This window comes from Salmo salar, chromosome ssa20, assembly GCF_905237065.1.
Source record: "Salmo salar chromosome ssa20, Ssal_v3.1, whole genome shotgun sequence".
Lineage (NCBI taxonomy): Eukaryota > Metazoa > Chordata > Actinopteri > Salmoniformes > Salmonidae > Salmo > Salmo salar.
In genome coordinates, this window is record NC_059461.1 from 20,265,552 (window position 1) to 20,287,740 (window position 22,189).

The 22,189-nt window shown below is 47.3% G+C and overlaps 2 protein-coding genes and 1 long non-coding RNA gene across 3 annotated transcripts in view; 2 read left to right on the forward strand and 1 right to left on the reverse strand.

The window, feature by feature from the left end:
- The window catches only part of LOC106579949 (citron rho-interacting kinase), a 70,430-nt gene that overhangs the window by 45,221 nt on the left and 3,020 nt on the right, over positions 1-22,189 (reverse strand). The window lies entirely within an intron of this gene.
- LOC123729140 (uncharacterized) lies at positions 963-9,705 on the forward strand. Its single transcript, XR_006760878.1, has 4 exons — positions 963-1,159; positions 1,372-1,476; positions 1,606-1,672; positions 9,395-9,705. It is a non-coding gene; the product is annotated as an uncharacterized lncRNA (long non-coding RNA).
- Positions 17,707-20,711, forward strand: LOC123729139 (uncharacterized). Its single transcript, XM_045703044.1, has 3 exons — positions 17,707-20,071; positions 20,238-20,308; positions 20,484-20,711. The coding sequence occupies exon 1, from the start codon at positions 18,622-18,624 to the stop codon at positions 19,990-19,992; it is 1,371 nt and encodes a 456-aa protein (XP_045559000.1). The 5' UTR covers positions 17,707-18,621; the 3' UTR covers positions 19,993-20,071; positions 20,238-20,308; positions 20,484-20,711.

A 22,189-nucleotide genomic window follows, 5' to 3' on the forward strand; every position in this document is an offset into this window, starting at 1 on the left:
TGCTTTTCTGCTTCGTGCATCATTGCACGCAAGATTAAACATAAGTATATCCCACTGGACACGTACGTTAATTCAACGTCTATTTCACGTTGGTTCCAGATAATTCCCTTTAAATGACTTGGAAACAACGTTGATTCAACCAGTGTGTGACCAGTGGGATGTAAGCCACCACTGCTTCGTCAACGAAAACATTTCAGGGCCATGCCGCTGTCTCAGGTGCTGCCCAGATTCAAAACATTTCAGGGCCATGCCGCTGTCTCAGGTGCTGCCCAGATTCGAAACATTTCAGGGCCATGCCGCTGTCCACTAACGCCTACAAACTCAGACATTGACAGCTCAACAGTGCTGAAATAGTTCGAGCCCCAGAGAACATCAATGATTTTAAACTAGTTTAAGTGCAAGTGATTATAATTTATTGCACATGTTAGTTTTGCTGATTTGCAGCATCAGAATTATCGCTAATGGGTTGCAGCGAGTTACGTTTTTGAGCATTTTTAAAAATGTATTTATTTATTTCACCTTTATTTAACCAGGTAGGCAAGTTGAGAACAAGTTCTCATTTACAACTGCGACCTGGCCAAGATAAAGCAAAGCAGTTCGACACATACAACAACACAGAGTTACACATGGAGTAAAACAAACATACAGTCAATAATACAGTTGAAGAAAATATATATACAGTGTGTGCAAATGAGGTAAGAAAAGTGAGGTAAGGCAATAAATAGGCCATGGTGGCGAAGTAATTACAATATACCAATTAGACACTAGAGTGATTGACGTGCAGATGGTGATGATGATGCCTAAGAAGAGGATGAGGATGCTTGATGAACCATAAATGACTCGCTATGATCTGTTTTCTGATATTGTCGACAAAGCGTTTAGACATTAGACCATATAAATATAGCAAATCCATTGGATTTATGCTATAGATTTAGGCCTAATTGTGACATAATGTGTATACGGTATTTTACGAATCCCTCTGCTTAAGCCTATCAGAAACGAGTATTCAACAATGTCTTGGTAAAATTCAAGGATAACGTCCATGTCACTTCAGTTGCGTCTGTTGACGTTTCACCCATGTGCTTTTAAAGGGACTATCAGTATTACCTCCAAATAGCCTGCTACAATAGGCTACACACCCATGTCTGACGATACCACGGTATGGTTAATTATGCATACTTTGAGTTTCGAGGAGAAATCACTATCATTATTTTAGGTCACTCACTACCAAAGCAATACTGTATGTCTCACTGGTTTGACCCATGGACAGAAAGTTGACTACCACTGCCGTTTTGAGTAAAATACCAGCAAATAAGTTGTTTCATAAAGTCACAAAAGAAGACTGATATTGCCCTCTCATTTATCCACCAGAGCATGAAATGGGAGTATACCCCTGACTATCAAAAGGAAGTTGGGGAGGATATGAAGGATGAAACAGAGACTCATGAGACCAAATACAACAGGACAGGAAGCAAGGTAAGATGGAAAATATGCAGTCCTTTGCACATCCTCTACCTACTTAGGCACAGATATAGGATTGGCTTGCTATCATTAAATCCACTGACCTTAGATCTGCTATGAGACCTATAATCTGTTGTCCTGTAGGCTTAACGTAAGTCCAGTGGAGGTGGCAAGAAGAATTCGGTGAAGGAGGACAGCAGCATTTGTGCAGGTCAGAGATTGTTTTATGTTGGGTGCAGGTTGTGTTTAAATGAATCAGCATTGATCTGAGAAGATAGCATCTATACCTACAGGTTAAAGCAATATGTGACCCGTTTCAAGAACTTATGTTGCACGTCACTATTTCACAGGAGAGGCATTTGCACATATCATTTTTTAAATGTATTTAAAAAAGATATAGCGTTGGACTTCTCTCAACAACATGGACAGCTCTCAACAACATTGCTGCACTGAATTTTAGAAGGCGCTGTAGACAAAGATCAGTGTATAAAATTTGTGATGGACTACTACTACGGTCAATGTGAACTGGAGTGATTTGACACAACGTGGGCCAAACAAGATGTACCTATAAATACAATGGAGTGAAAGGGGCAGCAGTCTGCCTGTGATGCGTTCATCCATGTATATGGGTAAGAGTCTAGCTACATTTAAGCAATAAGGCCCGAGGAGGTGTGGTATATGGCCAATATACCACGGCTAAGGGCTCTAGTGTGTGTTTACCAGAGATGGTAATGTGAAGAACAACATGACCTGCACAAAAGTCAGATTAGGATATAGACCAAGATAAAGTGTATTTTTTCTACTACTTTTTGTTACTACTTTCACCACTTTTGGTCTTGAAATCTTTGGTTGTTTACTACACTACTTTGTTTAGCACATGGCCTCATGTGAATCCTTAAAGAGATGGGTGGGGCTAAGGCTTAAGAAGGTGTGAACGATGCTGATTGGGTGTAGACAAGGTGTACCAAAACATTCAACAACAATTTTTTTTTAACATCTAATCAAATCACATTTTACTGGTCTCATACACATATTTAGCAGATGTTATTGCGTGTGGAGCGTAATGCTTGTGTTCCTAGCTCCAACAGTGCAGTAGTAGGGAGTTTTTCCTAGGGAGTTTTTCCTAGCCACCGTGCTTCTTTCACATGCTTTGCTTGCTGTTTGGGGTTTTAGGCTGGGTTTCTGTACAGCACTTTGAGAATATCAGCTGATGTACGAAGGGCTATATAAAAATAAATTTGATTTGATTGATTTGATTTGATTTAGTATCTAACAATTCACAACAATACTGTCAATGGTGTGCGTACTGGGAGCGCAGTCAGGTGCAGAAGAGCAGAGAGTTGTGAACAGGCGCACACTTTATTAAGGCAGGAGAAACCAACAGACGGACGCCACTGCGTCGAAGCCTCCAGCCAAATGGCAAAAGTGCAAAACGCGCAAACAGTCACAATAATTATGTTCAAACAAATAAACAAACCTCGTGATAAAACACGGAACAAACAAACACCAAAATAGACACGTAACACAAAACAATTTCACACAAAGACATGAGGGGGAACAGAGGAATAAATACATGTAGTGTGATTGGGGAATGAAAACCAGGTGTGCAGGGAACAAGACAAAACAAATGGATACATGAAAAATGGAGCGGCGATGGCTAGAAAGCCGGTGACGTCGACCGCCGAACGCCGCCTGAACAAGGAGAGGAGCCGACTTCGGCGGAAGTCGTGACAAATACACATAAATCTAAAAGTAAAATAATTAAGAAATATATAAATATTAGGATGAGCAATGTTGGAATGGCATTGACTAAAATACAGTAAAAAACAGTATATACATATGAAATGAGTAAAGCAGTATGTAAACATTATTAAAGTGACTAAAGTGACCAGTGATTCCATGTCTATGTATATAGGGCAGCAGCCTCTAAGGTGCAGGGATGAGTAACCAGGTGGTAGCTGGCTAGTGATGGGTATTTAACAGTCTGATGGCCTTGAGATAGAAGCTGTTTTTCAGTCTCTCGGTCCCAGCTTTGATGCACCTGTACTGACCTTGCCTTCTGGATGATAGCGAGGTGAACAGGCTGTGGCTTAGGTGGTTGATGCCCTTGATGATCTTTTTGTCCTTCGTGTGACTTCGGGTGCTGTAGGTGTCCTGGAGGGCAGGCAGTGTGCCCCTGGTGATGCGTTGAGCAGACCGCACCACCCTCTGGAGAGCATTGCAGTTGCGGGCGTTGCAGTTGCCGTAGGCGGTGATACAGCCCGATGGGATGCTTTCAATTGTGCATCTGTAAAAGTTGTGAGGGTCTTAGGGGCCAAGCCAAATTTCTTCAGCCTCCTGAAGTTCAAGAGGCACTGTTGCACGTTCTTCACCACACTGTCTGTGGGTGAACCATTTCAGATTGTCAGTTATGTGTACTCCGAGGAACTTTAAGCTTTTCACCTTCTCCGCTGCGGTCCCGTTAATGTGGATAGGGGGGTGCTCCCTCTGCTGTCTCCAGAAGTCCATGATCAGTTCCTTCATTTTGTTGGCATTGAGGGAGAGGTTATTTTCCTGGCACCATTCTGCCAGGGCCCTCACCTTCTCCCTGTAGGCTGTCTCGTCATTGCTGGTAATCAGGCCTACTACTGTTGTGTCGTCTGCAAACTTGATGATTGAGTTGGAGGCCTGTGTGGCCACATTGTCATGGGTGAACAGGGAGTATAGGAAGGGGCTGAGCACGCCACCTTGTGGGGCCCCTGTGTTGAGGATCACCGTAGTGGAGGTGTTTTTTCTTACCTTCACCACCTGGGGGCAGCCCGTCAGGAAGTCCAGGACCCAGTTGCACATTGCGGGGTTCAGATCCAGGGCCCCGAGCTTGATGATGAGCTTGGAGGGTACTATGATGTTGAAGGCTGAGCGATTGTCAGTTAACAGCATTCTTACATAGGTATTCCTCTTGTACAGATGGGATAGGGCAGTGTGCAGTGCGATGGCGATTGCATCGTCTGTGAATCTATTGGGGCGGTATACAAATTGAGTGGATCTAGGGTGTCAGGTAAGGTGGAGGTGATATGATCCTTAACTAGCCTCTCAAAGCACTTCATGATGACGGAAGTGAGTGCTACGGGCCAATAGTCATTTAGTTCAGTTATCTTTGCTTTCTTGAGTACAGGAAAAATGGTGGACATCTTGAAGCAAGTGGGGATAGCATTCTTGGATAGGAAGAGATTGAATATGTCCGTAAACACTCCAGCCAGCTGGTCTGCGCATGCTCTGAGGACGTCTGGGCCGGCAACCTTGCGATGGTTCACAAGCTTTAATGTCTTACTCACGTCGGCCACAGAGAATGAGAGCCCACAGTCCTTGGGAGCAGCCAGGTTGGTGGTACTGTGTAATACTCAAAGCGAGCGAAGAAGGTGTTTAGCTTGTCTGGGAGCAATACGTCGGTGTCCGCGACGTGGCTGGTTTTCCCTTTGTAATCCATGATTGTCTGTAGACCATGCGTCTGAGCCATTGAATTGCGACTCCACTTTGTCTCTGTACTGACAATTTGCCTGTTTGATTGCCTTACCAAGGGAATAACTACACTATTTGTATTTAGCCATATTCCCAGTCACCTTGCCGTGGCTAAATGCGGTGGTTCGCGGTTTCAGTTTTGCGCCGTAATTGGCTCAGTGTCTGTCACTCATGGGGACACTACGTCACCACAAAATCTAAGGGTAGAGCTTGAAAACTCAAGCCCCTTGGGTTCTGCCATAGAGTTACATTAGAAGTGCCCATCCAAGAAGGCTCAAGGTCATTGGCCACAGATAAAATGATGTCAAATCACATTTTATCTACAGTAGCTTTGATTGGACTGATCATGTCAACATCATACCATCAAAATCTTAGCTAGCAGTTATCATCATGAATCAAGTCGACAATCTACTGGCAAATCCTTATTAATCCTTGTCATATGAATAGCCTGCTATTCAATGGAGGGGCTGTGTGGTCCCAAGTCTGGGTTTAAGGGTCTCTTTTCCAAGCTTAAAATGATAAATTTCAACATTGGCTATGCTGTCAATCCAGAATAATTTATACCGCGCTCATATAAACTGTTAACTCAGAATTGTGAAATCAATCGGACTTCAGTGAGTTCAAGACAACTGGGAACTCAGGAAAAAACTAGCTCCGACTGGGAAAAAACGCTTCGAACGGTCATCCAACTCGGAATTGGATGTTGGGAACTCGGGCCTCTTTCTAGAGCTATGGCCTGAAGATCACTGACGTTATCATGATTCGATGTTGTCTTGAGAGCACCATAAATCCAGAGAATGCCAGACTTTGATGACAGTTTGGTGACAAACTTTGCCCACGAAGGACCGTCGCTGTCAGAAGATTTTTCAATCCCAATGATAATAACTAACAATCAATAAGCTTTGACTAATCCCCAAGGTTTGAAAGACACTGGGTTAAGAATAATTAGGCAAAGACTCAGCTTCTGCAAAAGGTTCGTACAGTTTATTCAGAGAACGTTCTGAAGTCCATTATACAAAGACATTCATTTTATGCTCACTCCCTACTTACGCACATACCTCCACACAAACAGTAGATGTCCTACACACATACATACACACGAACAGTAGGTGAGTTGTATCCCTCCCCGGAGTTCTCACCACTGTTAATCACTACCCAGCGCTGTCTGTTCCTTTCCCCCGAGATTAGAGGAACCTTGAGAGTTACTCCCTTTCTTCTCTAAGTTCTCGCTAGGTCGGGTCAAACACAGTCTAATTGTTCTTGCTATTTACTTAGGCACACTCATACACACATACATTTCTCTTCCTCCCAGATCTCTACTAGACCTTATGGGACTTACGTTTAGTACTTTAATTATTCATTATACATGCTACATAACTACTAATTACTAATTAGTAACGTTTCAGGGTTGGATTCTTTAATCGTTTACCTTTAAACCAATTACTCCCTTATCAGTCGCGCCACCTTCCTGTTCAAGTGAGCACAGCATAACAAGTTGAGTCCAAACATGTCTTGTATGCTACTTCGTAAATAATGTAATATGCCAGGGAGATACAGTTGAAGTCAGAAGTTTACATACACTTAGGTTGGAGTCACTAAAACTCATTTTTCAACCACTTGTTAACAAACTATAATTTTGGCAAATCGGTTAGGACATCTACTTTGTGCATGACACAAGTAATTTTTCCAACAATTGTTTACAGACAGATTATTTCACTTATAATTCACTGTATCACAATTCCAGTGGGTCAGAAGTTTACATACACTAAGTTGACTGTGCCTTTAAACAGCTTGGAAAATGACAGAAAATTATGTCATGGCTTTAGAAGCTTCTGATAGACTAATTGACATAATTTCAAATCAAATCAAATCAAATTTTATTTGTCACATACACGTGGTTAGCAGATGTTAATGCGAGTGTAGCGAAATGCTTGTGACATTTGAGTTAATTGGAGGTGTACCTGTGGGTGTATTTCAAGGCCCACCTTCAAACTCAGTGCCTCTGCTTGACATCATGGGGAAATCAAAAGAAATCAGCCAAGACCTCAGAAAAAAAGCTGTAGACCTCCACAAGTCTGGTTCATCCTTGGGAGCAATTTCCAAACGCCTGAAGGTACCACGTTCATCTGTACAAACAATAGTACGTAAGTATAAACACCATGGGAGCACGCAGCCGTCATACCACTCAGGAAGGAGACGATTTCTGTCTCCTAGAGATGAACATACTTTGGTGAGAAAAGTGCAAATCAATCCCAGAACAACAGAAAAGAACCTTGTGAAGATGCTGGAGGAAAAGTATCTATATCCACAGTTAAATGAGTCCTATATCAACATAACCTGAAAGGCCTCTCAGCAATGAAGAAGCCACTGCTCCAAAACAGCCATAAAAAGCCAGCCTACGGTTTGCAACTGCACATGGGGACAAAGATTGTACTTTTTGGAGAAATGTCCTCTGGTCTGATGAAACAAAAATAGAACTGTTTGGCCATAATGACCATCGTTATGTTTGGAGGAAAAAGGAGGAGGCTTGCAAGCCGAAGAACACCATCCCAACCGTGAAGCACGGGGGTGGCAGCATCATGCTGTGGGGGTGCTTTGCTGCAGGAGGGACTGGTACACTTCACAAAATAGACGGCATCATGAGGGAGGAAAATTATGTGAATATATTGAAGCAACATCTCAAGACATCAGTCAGGAAGTTAAAGCTTGGTCGCAAATGGGTCTTCCAAATGGACAATGACCCCAAGCATACTTCCAAAGTTGTGGCAAAATTACTTAAGGACAACAAAGTCAAGGTATTGGAGTGGCCATCAAAGCCCTGACCTCAATCCAATAGAAATTTTGTGGGCAGAACTGAGAAAGCATGTGCGGGCAAGGAGGCCTACAAACCTGACTCAGTTACACCAGCTCTGTCAAGAGGAATGGGCAAAAATGCATCCAACTTATTGTGGGAAGCTTGTGGAAGGCTACCTGAAACATTTGACCCAAGTTAAACAATTTAAAGGCAATGCTACCAAATACTAATTGAGTGTATGTAAACTTCTGACCCACTGGGAGTGTGATGAAAAAAATAAAAGCTGAAATAAATCATTCTCTCTAATATTATTCTGACATTTCACATTCTTAAAATAAAGTGGTGATCCTAACTGACCCAAGACAGGGAATTTTTACTAGGATTAAATGTCAGGAATTGCGAAAAACTGAGTTTAAATGTATTTGGCTAAGGTGTATGTAAACTTCCGACTTCAAGTGTATGTATACTGTAGCTAAGAAAGTAATACTAAGTGTGTGATGTGTAGTAAACTGTTAGTAGCCCATGTGCCTCACCCTAATAATTGTCTATTTTCCCCTCTTAATTTCGCCTACTGTTCTGACTTTTTGGTGCACATGTAGCCTATAACTTGTTTCAGAGAAATGTAATAATTGAATATTGTAAGAGCTTTCATTGTCTGCTTATATGTCCCCTTTATGTATCCTACGGTCCTGTACAGGGAGAACACTGTAAGAATGGCCCATGTTCTGAATTCTGTCACTGTACATTTCAAAAGGGCTGAACAAATAGTTATATTGACTATGTCCGTCCTAGCTTGCTTATTAATATCTTAATCAAAATTACGGATTGCCTCATTCGCTTGTTTTTGTATTTATTATGGATGTGCCAAGGCAGCAGCTGCTCTTCCTGGGGTCCGGCAAAATTAAGGCAGTTATACAATTTTAAAAACATTACAATACATTCATAACAGATTTCACAACACGTTAAGTGTGTGCCGTCAGGCCCCTACTTCCCTACCAGATATCTACAACACAAAATCCATTTGTATGTGTGTGTATAGTGCGTATGTTATCATGTATGTGTGTGCATGTGTCTGAGTCTATGTTTGTGTTGCTTGTTGTCCCTTTATGCCATAGTTTGTACATCTCAATTGTCAGCTATGTCTTTTTAAAAGGCAGTAAATGAGGCTGTGTGAACTATTTTGCTGCCAGACAAGGCTCCGCTGAGGTGTAGCAGTGGTAAGGTGTTGGGACTGCTGTTGGGACTGCTGGTGGGACAGCTGTATGTGAGCCCTAACAGCTTGTGGGCACCGTTTGACACCGTTATAGTGCAATTCATGTATTGTTTAGTGTTGTGTTGTGTTGTGTTGTGTAGTGGCTTTGCTTGCGTGCATCCCCAAAATGCTTTTTTTTGTTTGCCCCGTGCTAAAGTCGCCACTGGATATACCATTTTCTATCTCTGAGTCTCTACTTTTATCCAATGTAAAAAACACAATTTAAAATGTTACTACATAAGACCGAATCGAGGTGGTGAGTCACATATTGTGGAGGCCCACAGAGAGATATGCTTTCACCTGTCCAGTGCAATCAAATCAGTACCGGTGAACAAAAATGAGAAATAAAGTTATGATTCAACTTCAGATTTCTCTTTGTGGTTTCCCAGGGTCTTCTAATGCACCCAGGTGTAGTTTCCAGGACAGGGAATCTAACATTGAGCAGCTGGAGAAGGAGCCTCAGAGGACTCTAATGCCTTCTCTCAATATTGGGACAAGCTGTGCCCCAGTCCTCCTCCTTCCTGAGTAGTCTAACTAATGAGTAAGTCCCACGTCTTTCTCCAACCTCACATACAACTCTGAATTTGCAGTCATAATGTGCCTTCTAACTACAAATGTGATTTCAACCACGACCTTAACCATACCCCTATCTCTATCCCTAAATCAAGAACAAAATGTCTCCTATACTTAATGGCTTAATCATTGGATAGTGATTCAGCATGGCATGAAGAATAACGTAAGTCTCTGCAGTCTCCACATAAGGATCTGGTCAAAAGTAATGCACTATTTAGGAGAATGTGTCATGGAATAACTTGATTTAATATTACTCTGTTGGCCATAGCTGACGTTTGAGCAGCTCTCCATGATGTGTCTGAAGATTGTTAAGGTCGTGACCCAGATGGCCCTCCGCATTCTGCTACCAGTGCTGGCTCGTATCATGGGGGTGAACCTGAGGAGTGGGACGACCTCCCCAGAATCCCAGTGCTCTCTGACAGGGTCTAAGGACTCCTTGGACAGTCTGGATGAGCGGGAGAAAAGGCTGCTGATCAGTGAGATGAACTACTGGACCAAGGAAAGGAGGAATGGCAGGGCAGGGTGCCACGAAAAATATGTTGGCAGAACCAAACCACCATGCTACTCCCCTAAGAGGTATGTTCACAGCAATATTTCAACGTATTGATTCCGTTTATCCCTGACCCATACCTATCATCAATTGGAAATCACACCTTGTATTTTTATGTTCTGATAAAAAAAGATTGCCCCAGAGGGGGCGGGTCTTGGGTAAGCCATTATAGAGTAGACTATGAATAAAGAGATCGGGTACAGTACATGCCTTTCAGAAATAATCCAAATCTGATGTCGTAAAAACATCATAATCATGTTAAAAAATTGGTTTTGGGATTCTATACATGGCATCAGTGATGTTTGTGTGTGTATCTTCAAGATGACAGACCTGGTTACAGAGCTCGCATGCAACTGGAGAGGCTCTCCATATAGAGGAGCCTCCGACGGCTCTCTTTGGAGTAACAGAGGAAAGCCTCCTGATGTCCTTGTCTAAGGGCCACTCCAACCTCGCCTCCTCCAGCTCCTCTCAGCTGAGCTGTGCTATCGTGGGGGAGGTGTACACCAGCTTAACTCTGGCCTCTCAGTGGCCATTCAGGCCAGCCCTGGTAGTTGCCCCCCTTTGGAAAGTCAGGATATAGCAGCAGGAAGGGAGGTAATTCGAGTAGCCTCGGTGCAGATCCTGGCTGAGCTACAGAGCCAAACGTCTGAGCCAGAGTGGATAGGGTTTATCGAGCCCCTCATGGACCCTGTGACCGACGATGTGCTGGATGCCATTGTCGGCACTATGGAAAAAATAGCACAGGACTTCAACACCCTATTGGATATGGCCAAGAAGATGAGCAGTCAGAGTTATCAAAAGTGGAGAGTAAATTGTTGGTGTAACGAATGTGCTGAGAGTCGGTAAGCAAGTATAGGGAGTGAGTGTTTAACCTGTTTAGGATAGGGGGCAGTATTTTCACGGCCGGATAAAAAACTTACCCGATTTAATCTGGTTATTACTCCTGCCCAGAAACTAGAATATGCATATAATTAGTAGATGTGGATAGAAAACACCCTACAGTTTCTAAAACTGTTTGAATGGTGTCTGTGAGTATAACAGAACTCATATGGCAGGCCAAAACCTGAGAAGATTCCATACAGGAAGTGCCCTCTCTGACCATTTCTTGTCCTTCTATAGCCTCTTTATGTAAAATAGAGGATCTCTGCTGTAACGTGACACTTTCTAAGGCTCCCATAGGCTCTCAGAAGGCACCAGAACGGGGAATGATGACTCTGCAGTCCCTGAGCGAAAAACAGTAGGGCTTTTGGAAAGTGGTCGCTCTGAGAACAATGACACGGGCACGCGCGTGCATGTGAAGACTCCATTTTCTAGTTTCAGTGTTTGAATGAAAACAAGGTCTCCCGACCGGAATATTATCGCTATTTTACGAGAAAAATCGCATAAAAATTGATTTTAAACAGAGTTTGACATGCTTCGAAGTACGGTAATGGAATATTTTGACATTTTTTGTCACGATACGTGCCGGCGCGTCACCCTTCGGATAGTGTCTTGAACGCAAGAACAAAATGCCGCAATTTGGATATAACTATGGATTATTTGGAACCAAAACAACATTGGGTGTTGAAGTAGAAGTCCTGGGAGTGCATTCTGACGAAGAACAGCAAAGGTAATCCAATTTTTCTTATAGTAAATCTTAGTTTGGTGAGTGCCAAACTTGGTGGGTGTCAAAATAGCTAGCCATGATGGCCGGGCTATCTACTCAGAATATTGCAAAATGTGCTTTCACCGAAAAGCTATTTTGAAATCTGTCACGACTACTACCGTAGGTAGCTCCCCCTCCTGTTCTGGTGGCACTCGGCGGTAGTCGTCTTCGACCTACTAGCTGCCACTGATTTCTTTTTCCCCCTTTTTGTTGATTGTGTGCACCTGTTTTTGGTTTGGGCTGATTAGCTGCGCTATTTTAGCCAGGAGGCCCGCCTGCTCTGTGTGTGGGATTGTTTGGTACTGTATTGCTTGTGTATGCACGCTCATTTGTATTTTTGAAGTGCGAGTGCGTATTTTGCGCCGACCTGTTTTTGTCCCATGTGTTTGGGTACGTTGGTTTTGGTGTGCGCTCTAGTTCGCTGTTGGGGCGGCTTGTGTTTTGCCGTTGTGTGTTAAATAAATAACACTACCCTGCATTCTCTGCCTCCTGCTCCTGACTCTGCACCCACTACACCCTAGCGTTACAGAATCCCGCACCATTATCCTGAATGGAGTCAGCAGGAGCAGCTGCCAACCTCCTACCCTCGATGGAGGAACGTGTTCTCCATCACACATCAGTTCTCCATCGGATCGGATCGGCGATGGATCAGATGATGGAGAGGATGGACCGTTGGGAGAGGAGTGGCCTCCTCTCCCCACCTCCGGCTCCTCCGACTAATCCGCCTCCTTCCCCCCCTTCATCCGGCTCCGGCGCGCTTCGTCTTGCGCTCACCGAGGGAGTATGATGGAGCGGTGGCTGGGTGCCAGGGATTTCTGCTCCAGCTCGAGCTGTACCTGGCCACCGTGAGACCTACTCCCTCGGGGGAGGAGAGTGTGAGTGCCCTCGTTTCCTGCCTGAAGGGCCGAGCTCTGGAGTGGGCCAACGCGGTCTGGAACAGTCCGGACTCGGCGAGGGATCACTACCCAGAGTTCACCTGCCGCTTTAGGGCTGTATTCGATCACCCTCCAGCGGGTGAGCGGCTATTCCACCTCAGGCAGGAGATGAGGAGCGCGCAGGACTTCGCGCTGGAGTTCCGGACCTTGGCTGCTGGGGCAGGGTGGAACGACAGGGCCCTGATGGACCATTACCGGTGTAGTCTCTGGGAGGACGTTCGCAGGGAGCTAGCGTGTCGAGACAACACTCTCTCTCTCGACGAGCTCATCGACATGTCGATTCGACTGGACAATCTGCTGGCTGCCCGCGGGCGTTCTGAAAGGGTCCTGTCTGTTCCACCTCCGTACACTCCCGTCCCTATTCCTATGGAATTGGGGGGGGGGGGCTGTGCCGAGGGGTACCGGAGGATGTGGCTCCTCCTGCACCAGCTGTGGTCGGAGAGGACACACGGCCGACCGGTGCTGGAGGAGTCAGTCTGGGAGTTGAGAGGGCAGGCAGAACACTTCTCGGTCACCCCAGGTGAGTCAGCATCAAACTCACCCAGAACCCCCTGTCGGTCACATGTTCGTTGAAATAGTTTTTTCTGATTTTTTTTCCCTCTTCCCAGCATAGGGCGCTAGTCGATTCAGGCGCAGCTGGGAACTTTATGGATCGCGGACTCGCCATTAAGCTGGGTATTCCGCTAGTGCCGATAGATCCCCCCCTTCCCCGTGCACTCCCTAGATAGCCGGCCATTAGGGTCAGGGTTGGTCAGGGAGGCCACGGTTCCACTGGACATGGTAACGCAGGGGAATCATAAGGAACGGATTAGTCTCTTCCTTATCGACTCACCTGGGTTTCCGGTGGTGCTGGGGGTTCCCTGGCTGGCTAGTCACAATCCCCGGTTTTCGTGGAGACAGGGGGTTCTCCAGGGGTGGTCAGAGGAGTGTTCAGGAAGGTGTATAGGAGTTTCCATCGGTGCCACGTCGGTGGAGAGTCCAGACCAGGTTTCCACTGTGCGCATCCCCCCTGAATACGCCGATTTGGCGATCACTTTCTGTAAGAAGAGGGCGACCAAATTACCACCTCATCGACAGGGGGATTGTGCGATAGATCTCCAGGTAAACGCTGTACTTCCCAAGAGTCACGTGTACCCTTTGTCACAGGAGGAGACGTTGGCTATGGAGACATATGTCAGGGAATCTCTGGGACAGGGGTACATTCGGCCCTCCATTTCACCCGCCTCCTCGAGTTTCTTTTTTGTGAAGAAAAAGGAGGGAGGTCTGCGTCCGTGCATTGATTACAGAGGTCTAAATTCTATTACGGTGGGGTTTAGTTACCCGCTACCTCTGATCGCTACGGCGGTGGAATCATTTCACGGCGCAAGGTTCTTCACAAAACTGGACCTCAGGAGCGCGTATAACCTGGTGCGTATCAAGAAGGGAGACGAGTGGAAAACCGCATTTAGTACCACATCGGGCCATTATGAGTACCTCGTCATGCCGTATGGGTTAAAGAATGCTCCAGCCGTCTTTCAATCCTTTGTAGACGAGATTCTCAGGGACCTGCACGGGCAGGGCGTGATTGTCTATATCGATGATATTCTGGTATATTCCGCCACCCGTGCCGCGCATGTGTCTCTGGTGCGCAAAGTGCTTGGGAGACTGCTGGAGCATGACCTATACGTCAAGGCTGAGAAGTGTGTGTTCTCCAAACGAGCCGTCTCCTTTCTGGGTTATCGCATTTCCACCACGGGGGTGGTGATGGAGTGTGACCGCGTTAATGCTGTGCGTAATTGGCCGACTCCAACCACGGTGAAGGAGGTGCAGCGGTTCTTAGGGTTTGCCAATTACTACCGGAGGTTTATCCGGGGTTTTGGCAGGTAGCGGCTCCCATTACCTCACTGCTGAAGGGGGGGCCGGTGTGTTTGCGGTGGTCGACTGAGGCGGACAGAGCCTTCAAGAGGTTGAAGGCGCTGTTCACCGATGCACCCGTGTTGGCGCACCCGGACCCCTCTCTAGCCTTCATAGTGGAGGTGGACGCATCCGAGGCTGGGGTGGGTGCCGTGCTGTCACAGCGCTCGGGTACGCCACCTAAACTCCGCCCCTGCGCTTTCTTTTCGAAGAAGCTCGGTCCGGCGGAGCGTAACTATGATGTGGGGGACCGGGAGTTGTTAGCGGTGGTAAAAGCCCTGAGGGTGTGGAGACACTGGCTTGAGGGGGCTAAGCACCCCTTTCTCATCTGGACCGACCATCGGAACCTGGAGTATATCCGGGCAGCCCGGAGACTGAATCCGCGTCAGGCAAGGTGGGCCATGTTCTTCACCCGGTTCAGGTTTACTATTTCCTACAGACCGGGCTCCCTGAACACGAAGGCCGACGCGCTGTCCCGTCTCTATGACACAGAGGACCGGCCCATCGATCCAACTCCCATCATTCCGGCGTCTAGGCTGGTGGCACCGGTGGTATGGGAGGTGGACTCGGACATCGAGCGGGCGTTAAGGGTGGAACCTGCACCTTCACAGTGTCCCACGGGTCGCTTGTACGTGCCGCTTGGTGTTCGGGATCAATTGATTCGGTGGGCCCACACTCTACCCTCTTCGGGTCATCTGGGTGTGGCGAGGACAGTGCGGGGTCTCAGGGGGAAGTACTGGTGGCCCACTTTGGCTAAGGACGTTAGGGTCTACGTCTCTTCCTGTTCGGTATGCGCCCAGAGTAGGGCTCCTAGGCACCTTCCGAGAGGGAAGTTACAGCCCCTCCCCGTTCCACAACGGCCATGGTCGCACCTGTCAGTGGACTTCATGACCGATCTCCCCCCGTCTCAGGGGAACACTACGGTCCTGGTTGTTGTGGATCGGTTTTCAAAGTCCTGCCATCTCCTCCCGTTGCCCGGTCTCCCTACGGCCCTACAGACTGCGGAGGCCCTATTTACCCACGTCTTCCGGCACTACAGGGTGCCAGAGGACATTGTCTCTGATCGAGGGTCCCAGTTCACGTCCAGGGTATGGAAGGCGTTTATGAAACGTCTGGGGGTCTCGGTCAGCTTGACCTCCGGTTATCACCCTGAGAGTAATGGGCAGGCGGAGAGGGTGAACCAGGAGGTGGGCAGGTTTCTGCGGTCGTATTGCCAGGACCGGCCAGGGGAGTGGGCTAGGTACATCCCATGGGCAGAGTTGGCCCAGAACTCACTCCGCCACTCCTCTACTAACCTATCACCCTTCCAGTGTGTTTTGGGTTACCAACCGGTCCTGGCACCATGGCACCAGAGTCAGACCGAGGCTCCTGCGGTGGAGGAGTGGGTGCAACGCTCCAAGGAGACCTGGAGAGCCGTCCAGGAATCCCTGAAACAAGCCAGTGGACAGCAGAAGAGGAGCGCTTACCGCCACCGCAGTGAGGCCCCCTTTGTTCATACCGGGGAACAGGGTCTGGCTCTCGACCCGGAACCTGCCCCTCCGCTTACCCTGCCGGAAGCAGGGGCCGCAGTGTGTAGGGCCCTTCAAAGTCCTGAGGAGGATAAACGAGGTGTGTTATAGGTTACAACTTCCTTTCTATTACCGTATTAACCCCTCGTTTCATGTGTCTCTCCTCAGGCCGGTGGTAGCTGGTCCCTGCAGGAAGGTAAGGTGCCGGAGGTCCCTCCACTCCCTCTGGACATCGGGGGGTCCCCGGCGTACACCATACGGGCCATTCTGGACTCAAGACGCCGGGTGAGGGGCCTGCAGTACATCGTGGACTGGGAGGGGTACGGCCCGGAGGAGAGGTGCTGGGTACCGGTGGGGGACGTCTTGGACCCATCCCTGTTTAGGGATTTCCATCGCCTCCACCCGGATCGCCCTGCGCCTCGCCCTCCGGGTCGACCTCGAGGCCGGTGTCGGCGCGCTGCGGGAGCCGCGCGTCGGGGGGGGTACTATCACGACTACTACCCTAGGTAGCGCCCCCTCCTGTTCGGGTGGCACTCGGCGGTCGTCGTCGCCGGCCTACTAGCTGCCACTGATTTCCTTTTCCCCCTTTTTGTTGATTGTGTGCACCTGTATTTGGTTTGGGCTGATTAGCTGGGCTATTTTAGCCAGGAGGCCCGCCTGCTCTGTGTGCGGGATTGTTTGGTACTGTATTGCTTGTGTATGCACGCTCATTTGTATTTTTGAAGTGCGAGTGCGTATTTTGCGCCGGCCTGTTTTTGTCCCATGTGTTTGGGCACGTTGGTTTTGGTGTGCGCTCTAGTTCGCTGTTGGGGCGGCTTGTGTTTTGCCGTTGTGTGTTAAATAAATAACACTACCCTGCATTCTCTGCCTCCTGCTCCTGACTCTGCACCCACTACGCCCTAGCGTTACAAAATCGGACACCGCGATTGCATAAAGGAGTTCTGTATCTATAATTCTTAAAATAATTGTTATGTTTTTTGTGAACGTTTATCGTGAGTAATTTTGTAAATACACCGAAAGTGTTCGGTGGGTATGCTAGTTCTGAACGTCACATGCTAATGTAAAAAGCTGGTTTTTGATATAAATATGAACTTGATTGAACAAAACATGCATGTATTGTATAACATAATGTCCTAGGAGTGTCATCTGATGAAGATCATCAAAGGTTAGTGCTGCATTTAGCTGTGGTTTTGTTTTTTGTGACATTATATGCTAGCTTGAAATATGGGTGTGTGATTATTTCTGGCTGGGTACTCTCCTGACATAATCTAATGTTTTGCTTTCATTGTAAAGCCTTTTTGAAATCAGACAATGTGGTTAGATAAAGGAGAGTCTTGTCTTTAAAATGGTGTAAAATAGTCATATGTTTGAAAAATTGAAGTTTGGGGATTTTTGAGGAGTTTGTAATTCGCGCCACGCCCTATCATTGGATATTGGCGAGGCGTTCCGCTAGCGGAACATCTAGATGTAAGAGTTAATAAATAAATGGAACAGAAAACAAGGAACACGAACAATGCACTGACATGGAACAGAGTTAATAACACCTGAGGAAAGAACCAAGGGGAGTGACAGATATAGGGAAGATAATCAAGGAGGTGATGGAGTCCTGGTGAGTATCATGAAGCGCTGGTGTGCGTGACGATGGTGACAGGTGTGCGAAATGATCAGCAGCCTGGTGACCTAGAGGCCGGAGAGGGAGTATACGTGACAGTGCCCCTCCCTGATGCGCGGCTCCAGCCGCAGAACGCCAACAAAAGGGGATGATCCCGGGGATCAGGAGCGGACCGGTCACCTTTACTGAAGCGCGGGAACCTGTCGAGTTGGCTGGGGCGCGGGAGCCCGGCGACCTAGAGCGCCGGTGAAGGAGCAGACGAAACAGTACCCCCTCTCACCGACACGCGACTCCAGCCGCAGGATGCTGACCAAAGGGACGATCCCGGGGATCAGGAGCGGACCAGTCGCCTCCACCAAGGCACAGGAACCTGACGATCAGCCTGAAAAGCCAGAGCCTGGCGAGCCAGCTGTGGCATGGGAGCCTGCCAAGCCCACTGAATCTTGAGAACCTGACGAGCTAGCTAAGGCATGAAAGCCTGACGAGCTAGACGAGGCATCCTCGGTAGACTCAGCAACAGACGCTTGACCCGCCAACCGAGTCTTGAGACCCTGTGGTACCGGCTGAGGCTTGAAAGCCTGATGAGCCGGCTGAGGCGTCCTCGGTTGCTCCAGCAGCAGAACCCAGACCGACGTCACCTCCAACACAAAAACAAAAAACACTCCATGATGCTTCCCTTGCTGAGGTGTTATTTACTCTGTTCCATGTCAGTGCGTTGTTCGTGTTCCTTGATTTCTGTTCCCTTTATTTATTAAACATTCACTCCCTGTACTTTCTTCCCAACTCTCAGTGCATTCGTTACAGAATAACACCTCACCTAAGGGAAGCATTAGGGAGTTATTTATTTATTTTTGGTTTCGGTGGGAATGACGTCGGGTCCGGGAGCCGCTACAGGCTCTTATGCCTCAGACAGATCGCCAGACTCCCCTGCCTCTGCCGGCTTGTCAGGCTCTCATGCCTCAGCCGGATCGCCAGGCTCCACTGCCTCAGCCGGCTTGTCGGGCTTTCTTGCCTTCGCCGGATCGCCTGGCTCCCCTGCTTCCACCGGCTCGTCAGGCTCTCATGCCTCAGCTGGATCGCCAGGCCCCCCTGCCTCAGCCAGTCTGTCAGGTTCCCACGCCCCAGCCGGCGACAGGTTCCCGCGCATCAGCAGGGATGACCGGTCCACTCCTGATCCCCGGGATCGTCCCTTTGGTCGGCGTCCTGCGGCTGGAGCCGTGCGTCGGGGAGGGGGAACTCATGTTTACTCCCTCTCCGGCCTCTAGGTCACCAGGCTGCTCGCTATGGCGCACACCTGTCACCATTGTTATGCACACCTGGGCATCATCAGACTCACCTGGACTCCATCACCTCCCTGATTACCTTCCAAATATATGTCACTCCTTAGAACCTGTTCATCTTTGTCCATTTCTTCCAAGGGTCATTGTTCCTTGTCCAGATCTGGAAAAGGGTCCAAGGTCAAAGTGTGAGCTAGAGATCAACCTCCCTGGTACTCCCATCCCTGATGAGGTGCCTGATGATTTGACCTTCCCCATCGCCAGGAGCTCCTGCATCGACATCAGGGACTCTATAATGCAAGGGATTTCTACGAGTGACCTAAGGACAAAGATGATGACACACACAGATGAAGCCCTGCATCGTAATAGTCCAAGGACTGACAGTAACCGACAATCGAGTGCCAAAGCCTCTCTTCGATTCTTCACTCCCTCTTGCACCAGCAAGGGAACATCCTTGGTAACAAAGGGAGTTGGGATTGACATGGAAGAGAAAGAGGGGTGCTACCCTAGCAGCTCTGGCCATCTGAGGGAGTTATTCATCACTTCAGACATCAGCAGTGCTACTGCATTCCCTCTGCAGTCCTTGATGGACTCCAGCAAAGAGGATTTTATCTGTTTGGTCACAATACTGGTGATAAGGTTGCTACCGAAGATCGGTCCCTCAGCCCTAGATGGACCTTCCCAACAGGCAGTAGACATGACAGCAATATTTCAGCAGCTCATCAGACAAGTTCTGTCTGAGTTCTGTGTTGCATCTGGATTCTCAAGGACACAGGCGCACCCTCAGGACCTGCACATCCACACGGTGTTCAGAGGTGTACATAAAAACCTCCTGGATGCGTTTGGCTCTTATAACGCCCTCCAAGCCACTCTGGCCTCCCAGGATTCTGAATTTGACAGAGTCCTGGTAAAATCATTGCCCAGCAGCTGGTGCAGGGATCAAGGAGCCATCAAGACCAGCATCTACCGCCACAAACCCAGCAGACCAGGCTGAGACAGAGAGTGGGAATGAGCAGAAAGCAAGAAGGAGCTTCCTTTGCTTCTCAATGACCAAACTCAGGATCAACAATAAGGTATAGGAGATATTAAGCAGTTGCTTTATGTTCCAGTTAAGGGCTGGTGTCATTGATGTGGCTATGATGAGATAAATACATGAGATAAATATGTTTTATTCCTCACTATATTGTTGCGTTGCATTCAGAAGATTTTATTTACATTTTCTTTACCTTTCTCTTTTAGCGTTCCAAGAGAGGAAACAAAATGACTGCCATTCAGTCCAGGACCAGACTGAGATTCCCTCTACTGCATAGGTAAGGATGTTTTAAAGCTCTGCTATAGCTTGAATTTTTGTTTAGGTGTGGTAGAAACATAGAGTAGGTCTAGTAAACTTATAGAACTGTCATTGTTTTATATTTATTATTCATGAAGTTATTATATTTATCTCTCTCTCATCCCTAAACCCACCCCTTTCGATTGTGTTTCTAGCCCCCCACATTGGGGATCATGGTGCTGAATCTCCAGTTGGAGAGGTTTCTCGGTTCATCTCTCAGCCTATCAACAAGACCCTGATTATCGCTCCTTGATAATCAGGCTCTTTTCAGCAATGATGAAGCCGTTCGAGCGCTCCTCCTGAAAGAACCTGTTACTCTGTATGAAGAAATACTTTTGACAAGAGGGATATGCATGTCTACCCTTTAAAGTCTGCTTGATCAAATAAATGCAAACTATTTTACAAGGGTTTTACATGTTTTGGATGATTGCTAGCACTGAAGAAGCTTTTCTCACATACTCTCTGGTCAGATAGTGGAAGAGAACTGCGTTAGTTCCCCTGTGGTTACACATCATTTTGTTGGGCAGTTGTTGAGCTGGTAGGGCTTCAACCTCAGCTTGACTCTATTACAATAAAGTTGGTGCATAGCCAGTCAGATAACCAGATGCTCTCTATTCATTTAGTTCGAGCGATAAGAGCTTATTAACAGCAAAGGGAAAACACATAGTGGAGAATTTGAGATCTGCAGCTAGATCAACTCTCTGAGATGTTTTCTGTGGGTTGAATAATGTGTAGCATGAGTCAGTCCTGTTGCAGAGGAGGAGAGAGAAGTCATGGTGTTGCTCTACATTCAGACTGCAGGATGACCAGCGGCTACTGGGACTGCTGTAACATATGGGCTGTAGGTGGCAGTGAATCACTAACCTGTTGCAAATGTACAGGTAACTGCCTAAATAAAGTAGGGATACAAAGTATATTAGAAACAGGTGCTTCCACACAGGTGTGGTTCCTTCATGCTTATAAATATGTCCAGTTGCCTATTATTCTGGCTACAATGACTAGAAGAAAAGATCTCTGTGACTTTGAAAGAGAGGTCTCAAAGGAGCATAGGGGGTTTTGTGTGTGTGTGTGTGTGTGTGTGTGTGCGTGCGTGCGTCTCAGTCACCAGATCTCAACCCAATTGAACACTTATGAGAGATTCAGGAGTGGCGCCTGAGACAGCATTCTTATCACCATCAACAAAACACCAAATTATGGAATTTCTAATGGAAAAATTGTGTCACATCCCTCCAATAGAGTTCCAGATCTATGCCAAGGCGCACTGAAGCTGTTCTGGAAGCTCGTGGTGGCCCAACGCCCTATTACGACACTTTATGTTGGTGTTCCTTAATTTTGGCAGAAGCACAGATTCTGTCAAGCTCCCAGTTCTAGTTCCCCTATCTAGACCTATCAGGTCCAATCCCTAAACCCTAAAATGGACAGGGATGGTTTTCTATAGCCAAGTCCCTGGTCATGACAACAGCAGCTCAGTGAACCTGATGCCACATGGGTACAATCAGTTGTACCTCAGACTCTTTACAAAGGAACTCCTAGATGTGGAGAAATCCCACAAAGAGGATCACAGAAGAGATAAGGCGGCTTTTAGAAATGACACTTGAGGGTACGGGAGAGCTACAGGAGCAGAGCTCTCCTCTCATCACGACTCACATTAACATGCATGGATTTGCGCTAGAGTGCAGCTACACCACCTGACCGTATCTGCTCGCCGCCTTCAGCCCTTTCTCTTTCACCGAGTCACATTTCACACTGTTCTGTGCCGCCTCCTGTCTACAGGTGAACACAAGTGCAAATGAACAAATTCCTCTCTTGCCAATTCCCCTTGCCTTACACTTATGTAATCATATGGATACTCCTTAATATA

What these genes read in the sequence shown, in the direction of transcription:
- LOC123729139 (XM_045703044.1), top strand. Translation starts at nt 18,622, where the DNA reads ATGCCTCAGACAGATCGCCAGACTCCCCTGCCTCTGCCGGCTTGTCAG.